The sequence below is a fragment of the Colobus angolensis genome, unplaced genomic scaffold, assembly GCF_000951035.1.
Source record: "Colobus angolensis palliatus isolate OR3802 unplaced genomic scaffold, Cang.pa_1.0 Scaffold3, whole genome shotgun sequence".
In the NCBI taxonomy this organism is placed as follows: domain Eukaryota; kingdom Metazoa; phylum Chordata; class Mammalia; order Primates; family Cercopithecidae; genus Colobus; species Colobus angolensis.
Window position 1 is genome coordinate 18,906,656 of NW_012116265.1, and position 7,716 is coordinate 18,914,371.

Consider the following 7,716-nt stretch of genomic DNA (forward strand, 5'->3'; position numbering starts at 1 on the left):
TCTCTACTAAAAATACAAAAAAATTAGCCAGGTGTGGTGACACATGCCTGTAATCCCAGCTACTTGGGAGGCTGAGGCAGGAGAATTACTTGAACCCAGGAGGCGGAGCTTGCAGTAAGCTGAGATCATACCACTGCACTCCAGCCCGGGTGACAGAGCAAGACTCCATCTCCAAAAAAAAAAAGAAAAGTGTCTCGAGACATTGCTGATGTCCCATCGTGCAAAATGGCCCCCCATTGAGAATCACAGTGACCTATTCTAGGCCTTCATTCTGTCTGGTATGAATGGATAATGGAATTAAGCATTAATATAGAGTCCTATATTGACAGCATAATTTCATTAAAGGATTTCTGAGTCTCAATCTGGTGTTTAGTAGTCTGCTTTATGTCTTGACTCAGTTTATGCAGAAAGAGGTTTTATGTGATTAAATTTTTAAAGAGTTTACTTGTATTTTAAGTTCACATTTCTAGGTTTTTCTTTCTTATATTTAGGGTCTCAGTACAGGTGTCATCCTTTTAGAAGCGACCTTGTTCTTCCTTTCCTTCCGGGAGCTCGAGCAGAGAGGACTGTGATGAGACAGGATAACAGAGGTAGGGGTGGCAGAGACTGCTGGGGCACCCAGTACACATCGTACCACCTAACTCAAAAAACAAAGCAGGCTTGCATTAAGCTTGATCAGTGCCAGCTGTGCTGTACTGGAATCAGGAATTCCCCACGGTGCTATTTAACAGTGGAACTAATTAATTTAGTGCATGCATTTAGATCAGAAATTACTATTCCAGACTTGAGGTCAATATTTGCTGATTATGCATAGTCTGTGGTGTCTTGTAATTAGGGGACATGTTTCTTATTTTTAAAAAGGCTGGACTTACCCTCCAAGTTGCTGTAGTTTTATGTAAGCAAAACTCTTCAAAAAAAAGCTATAGACATCAATTTTTTGCGTTTGTTTAAAAATAGATAAGGTATATTTTATTTAAAGGCAGTAAGGCTACAAATTTGAGCCATAGCTTCTCTGTCAGTATTCCAAAATATATCTTGTAAACAGTTTGGAGAAAAGTTGTAATGCCAGAAGATACAGTCACCAACTCTAGTTTAAAAAGTAACAGATCAAAATAATTTAGAGATATAGCAAACACTGAACATTTGTAGAATATAGAAACAATGTATGTGATCTTTGGTCTTGAGGCTACAGCTCACCAAACAGGAAATGCCATTCCTTCCTTTCCCTGTGGTTCTGGATGCCAACTTTACCTGTTCCCTTTTGCCCTAGATACTGTGGATGATACCGTTAGTAGCGAATTGCTTCAGTCTTTGTTCTCAGAATGGGACAATCCAGTATTTGCCCGTTATCCAGAGGTGGGTCTGTAGGAGTTTTTCTTTGTCTTTTTTTTTTGTTTGTTTGTTTTTATTTTGAGATGGAGTTTCACTCTTGTTGCCCAGACTGAAATGCAATGGCACGATCTCAGCTCACGTAACCTCCGCTTCCCAGGTTCAAGCGATTCTCCTGCCTCAGTCTCCCAAGTAGCTGGGATTACAGGCACCTGCTACCACGCCAGCTAATTTTGTATTTTTAGTAGAGATGGGGTTTCTCCATCTTGGTCAGGCTGGTCTCTAACTCCCAACCTCAGGTGATCTGCCCAACTCGGCCTCCCAAAGTGGTGGGATTACAGGTGTGAGCCATCACTCCTGGCCTTTCTTTGCCTGTTATTTTAAACTTTTGAGTTTCAAGATGGATACAGTGGCATGCACTTATAGTCTCAGCTACTCAGGAGGCTGAGGTGGGAGGATCACTTGAGACCAGGAGTTCAAGGCTATATAGTGTGCGGATTGTGCCTGTGACTAGGCACTGCACTGTAGCCTGGGCAACATAGTGAGACTCCATCTCTTAAAAAATAAGTAAATTAATTAAAAATAAAATTTGAATTTTATTTAAGCTGGGTATGCCATGCAAGACTATACTAATTTGTAATTATGATTGGAAACTGGGCATATTTCCAAATAATTTATTTGGAAGTTACTGTTTAATGTATAGAGGAGAAATAAAATTTATAGCATTTTGGGAGCTCGGGCATTTTGGATTAAACATGTATAATCAATGTAAGAACAGCAAATGTGTTTACCACTCTCAGAAACCCTGACTTGTAGCTTTGGCACAATATTCAGGGTGGTGATAATAAAATTGTTATCATTAGATAAAGCCACACATCTTCTACTGGAGGAACAGTTCCTCATTGGCCCTGGGTGGATGTTCTCTCCTTGGTGTATTTTCACAGAATGTACTGTGCATGTTATAAACAGGTTGTATAATAGATGAGCATTTGTTTACCAATTCTTTCCTCAAGATATCATTAGAGGACTTGATCATAGAACATAGACAAATTGTTGTTCTGAAACTATTTTTGTTTTGTCATTAATTTTGTTTATAAGCAAAAATTGTTACATGAAGTCTTACATAAGACCCATTTTTCACAGATTCTTTTGAATTTTTTTTTTTTTTTTTTTTTTTGAGGTGGAATCTCGCTCTGTCACCCAGGCTGGGGTGCAATGGCGTGATCTCAGCTCACGGCAAGCTCCACCTCCCAGGTTCATGCCATTCTCCTGCCTCAGCCTCCTGAGTAGCTGGGACTACAGGCGCCCACCACCACGCCCGACTAATTTTTTGTATTTTTTAGTAGAGATGGGGTTTCACCGTGTTAGCCAGGATGGTCTCAATCTCCTGACCTCGTGATCCGTCCACCTCAGCCTCCCAAAGTGCTGGGATTACAGGCGTGAGCCACAGTGCCCGGCCAATTCTTTTGAATTTCTACAAATTCCCTGAATTAAACCCACCTCTAGTAGGCTATATAAAAATGAATGCTTTTAAAGCACTCTGATATCTTTGGTAAAACAGTTCTGCTGACACAAAAATTAAAATTTCAATTATATTTTGCTGAGTCTTTCTAGGTTGCTGTTGATGTAAGCAGTGGCCAGGCTGAGAGCTTAGCAGTTAAAATTCACAACATCTTGTATCCCTATCGTTTCACCAAAGAAATGATTCATTCAATGCAGGTAAAAGATTGACTTCAAAATCTCATAAATATATGTATAAGGCCTAACTCTTCTAAAATTTGATTTATTTAATGATATAGACCACCTCGGTCAAGGCACGTGTGTGTGTGTGTGTGTGTGTGTGTGTGTGTGTGTTCTTACCTTACTAGAACTTTTATCATCAGAAGAAAAAGCAAGGAATTAATTATAATTACAAAGAAAGAAATGTCTTTAGTAGTGTGAGTAGGTTTGGAGGGAATGAATTATGAATTTGGGCTGACAGTTTCAAGGATTCTCAAGATTCTCCTGCAGAAGATTATGTATTGACTTTATATTTGGCAATAATTTATAAATCAATAAAGTCCTTTAGTGAGCTTGTCCTTCAGTGTGCAACAGTGCCCTTTTAGAAATGGCCCTCTACTGTGTGAGCCTACGCAGGCTTGGGAAAGCCCATATTGAGGAGTCCATTCACAAAAGGGACCCTTTGTCTGATCTGCTTTTCTACTTTGCCTTCTGTTTACCACCGTGGCTGTCTTTATTCCCTTTGTTTTTAGTAAGGAAACAAATTGGGAGGCTAACAGATTTAGGCAAACTCCTAACCTGGCATTGACCTGGTACCAGAGCAGGCAAGCAGTTGATCCAGAAATAGACCCTGGGGCAGTGGTTAGGCTCGGGGGTATTGGGGAGCATCATGTACATAGACAGAGAGGAACCACCAAGGTCTAAAGCCACCAGTGGCTTTTAACTTCCTTCTTTAATAGACTAGTGGCCAGGCACGGTGGCTGTCACCTATAATCCCAGCACTTTGAGAGGCCATCCTAGCTAATATGGTGAAACCCCATCTCTACTAAAAAATACAAAAAATTAGCCGGGCGTGACGGCGGGTGCCTGTAGTCCCAGCTACTCAGGAGGCTGAGGCAGGAGAATGGCGTGAACCCGGGAAGCGGAGCTTGGAGTGAGCCAAGATCATGCCACTGCACTCCAGCCTGGGTGACAGAGTGAGACTCCATCTCAAAAAAAAAAAAAAAATTAAAAATAAATAAATAAAAATAAATAGACTAGTTCCTCCAAAATAGTTTTCCTTGCTTTCATATAAATTTTAAAAATTTATTTTGGCCTGTATGTTAGCAATCTCTGGTCACATGACCTGTTCTCAAGAGTCACGCTGTTGGGAACATCTCAGGCCTTCTCTAAAGTATTGCTAGCACACCACTCTGAGAAGTGGGTGTCTGTCTTCCTCTGTCGCCTCCCTCCCCTTACATCTTCTGATCACTCCACTTGTCCATTCTTTCATCCTTCCTAGTGACTGTTTCTGGTTCATCAGAACCTTACCCAGTCTCCAAGAAAGGAGTGTGATAAGGCAAACAACTCTAAATAAAATACAGTTCTGTATCTTTCTATGCAGATAAACCTTTGCTAATTTTTATTTAGTGTTGTACCACTTATTTGAATGTCTGACAGGTTCTCCAGCAAGTGGATAGCAAGTTTATTGCCTGTTTGATGAGCACTAAGACTGAAGAGAATGGCGAGGCAGGTAAGAATAGAGTTTAGCCTGAATGACTAACCAGCTGGTCTTCTTGTAACGTTTTTTTAATGATTATTTTTGGTATATTTCAATGATTTGGATGGATCAGGGAAAGCCAATCTAAACTAAGAATATTATGAAGGCTGGGTGCAGTGGCTCACACCTGTAATCCCAATACTTTGGGAGGCGAGGCAGGTGGATGGCTTGGGGCCAGGAGTTCAGGACCAGCCTGAGCAACATGGCAAAACCCTGTCTCTACTAAAAATACAAAACTTAGCTGGGCATGGTGGCATGTGTCTGTAGTCGCAGCTACTCAGGAGGCTAAGGCACAAGAATCGCTTGAACTTGGGAGGCAGATGATGCAGTGAGCCGAGATTGTGCTATTATACTCCAGCCTGGGTGACAGACATTTAGTTTTATGTTCCTACACATACATATACTCAGGATGCACATTAAACGATCAAGAGTATTTACTTTGGGAGTGAAAATGAGGGTGTGCAAAGGAAGTATTTCATCTTTTACTTTTTTTGTCTTTTTTATTTTTTCCTTTTTGTGGAGAACGGGGTCTCGCTATATTGCCCAGGCAGGTTTAGAACTCCTGGGCTTAAATTGTCCTTCCACCTCTGCCTCCCTAAGAGCTGGGATTACAGGCGTGAGCCACCATGCCTGGCCCATCTTTTACTCTTTTAAATATTTTCTATTGTTTGACCTTTTAATAATGTTTTCATGTTTTCCCTTTATAATAATAGAAAGTGTATACAATGAACTCTGCTAGATTTGTCAATATTTACACAGAATCTCTTGGTGACCTGCTGTAATGAAACAATAATAGTTTGTAAATATATTAACTCATTGAACAAGTATTAATTGAGTGCCCATTGTATGCCAGGGACTGTACCAGGCCTTAGAGATACAATAATGAGAAAAGATATATATGCGAGAGAAAAAATAATCACACAAACATAAAATTTTAATTCTAGCCCTTGTCATGGAGGAAGAGATACAAGATGCTCTAAGAACTGTATTGGGAGATTTGATTTCATCAGGGAGTTCAGGGAAGTGCTTCTTGGTAAAATGAGGTCAGAATATGAATATGAATTAACTAAGTACAGAAAGGAGGGAATAACATAATGCAATTTGTGATTTATTCTCCTCAGTGAGTGGAAACAGAGCAAGGGGAACTGGAGATGAGGCTAGAGAAGTAGGTAGGAGTCAGATCTTAAATGCCAGCTACAAGCTTTGCTTTGTCCCAACACCATTGGAAACCATTGAAAGCTTTTTTATTTCTTTTTCATTTTTTATCATTTGTATTTTGATGTTGTTTTGGGGGTGGTACGTGTCACATCACATTTGCATTTTAAGAAGATTGCTCTGGTTGCAGTGTGAAGAATGGAGTAGGAGTAGGGGTGGAGTTCCAGTTAACTGTAGAGTGACTGTTAAAAGAATATTATAAGGCCGGGCATGGTGGCTCAAGCCTGTAATCCCAGCACTTTGGGAGGCCGAGACAGGCAGATCACGAGGTCAGGAGATCGAGACCATCCTGGCTAACACAGTGAAACCTCATCTCTACTAAAAATACAAAAAAATCTAGCCGGGCGAGGTGGCGGGCGCCTGTAGTCGCAGCTACTTAGGAGGCTGAGGCAGGAGAATGGCATAAACCCGGGAGGCGGAGCTTGCAGTGAGCCGAGATCCGGCCACTGCACTCCAGCCTGGGTGACAGAGCGAGACTCCATCTCAAAAAAAAGAATATTATAATATCTGAGACATGGTTAGATGGGACCAGGGTGGACTAGAGAGTAGTGAATGTATTGGAAAGATATTTAGGAGATAGAGTCAGCAGGGTTTGGTGATGGATTGGATATAGGGAAGGTATGTAAAAGATGACTTCTGGTGTTCTGGCCTCCATAGCTGAGTGGATGATGTTGCAGGACCTGGGTTGCAGGCAGAGCAGAGAGGATGAAAATCATGAGTTCAGTCTGAGTTCTCTTTGAAATGCTCCAGAAGAGATGTCAACGCAGCTGGACATGGTGGCTCATGCCTGTAATCCCAGCACTTTGGGAGGCTGAGGTAGGCGGATCACGAGGTCAAGAGATTGAGACCATCCTGCCCAACATGTTGAAACCCAGTCTCTACTAAAAATACAAAAATTAGCTGGACATGGTGGCAGGCGCCTGTAATCCCAGCTACTTGGGAGGCTGAGGCAGAGAATTGCTTGAACCCAGGAGGCAGAAGTTGCTGTGAGCCAAGATCACACCACTGTACTCCAGCCTGGGCGACAGAGCAAGACTTTGTCTCAAAAAAAAAAAAAAAAAAAAATGTCAAGAATGTGGTTGGATATTACAAGTCTGGGCTAGAGAAGTGTTCTGACATGGAGAAACAAATTTGAGCCATCAGATGCAGAAAAGTGGTCACTGAAACCCTGGATATAAATTTGCCACCTAGAAAAAAAAAATGAAGAGTGAGGAGAGGTCTTGAATCTAGAATAATTCTAGCACGTAAGAGCTGGGTAGAAGAGGATGAACCAGCAAAAGAGACTGTGAAGGAACAGCTAGAGAAATAGGAAGAAAACAGAAGAATGTTGTGTTGGAAAACTAAGACATCATGCCAAACGCTGCCGAAACATTAAGTAAGATGAGGACCATCTGATTTTGTGACAGTAGAGATCAGGGATTTTAGCAAGTGAGAGCTGTTTCAGAGAATAGACAGGACAAGATGCTGATGGTGCTAATGGAGACTGCAAGGACATACTCAGGAATGTGCCTGGAACGTGCCAGTACGTGGAAGAGAGGGACCACAGGGGGTGAGGGTGACAGAGGACTTTTTTTTTTTTTAATGGGAGAATCTTGAGCATATTTACAAGGGATGCTTGATGGGATAAAGTTCCTGAAAAGGCCTGAGTGGCTGAGCCCTGAGCAACAGTGGAGGGCTGGCTCCAGCTTAATAGCACCTGCAGGCAAGTGCTTCTAAAGTTTTAGAGCATTTATTCTCTATGTATTTCAGAATATTCCCTTTACCTTGTTTAGCAAATTTCATAGTGGATCAAAGGCAAATTAACCTAAAGCTCTGTGAGAATTATCATGAATATAGAATTTGTGAAGATCAAATTCTTGTAGTTTTACTATTTCTAGAAAAGTAATTTTTTTTTTTTTTTTTTTTTTGACAGG

General features: G+C 41.2%; 1 protein-coding gene across 2 annotated transcripts in view; it reads left to right on the plus strand.

The window, feature by feature from the left end:
- The window catches only part of MLH3 (mutL homolog 3), a 40,999-nt gene that overhangs the window by 10,365 nt on the left and 22,918 nt on the right, over window positions 1–7,716 (plus strand). For both annotated transcript variants that reach the window (XM_011949547.1, XM_011949546.1), the window contains exons 5-6: window positions 2,944–3,048; window positions 4,489–4,561. In XM_011949547.1, the coding sequence (XP_011804937.1) occupies window positions 2,944–3,048; window positions 4,489–4,561 (178 nt within the window). The remainder of the gene's footprint in view (window positions 1–2,943; window positions 3,049–4,488; window positions 4,562–7,716) is intronic.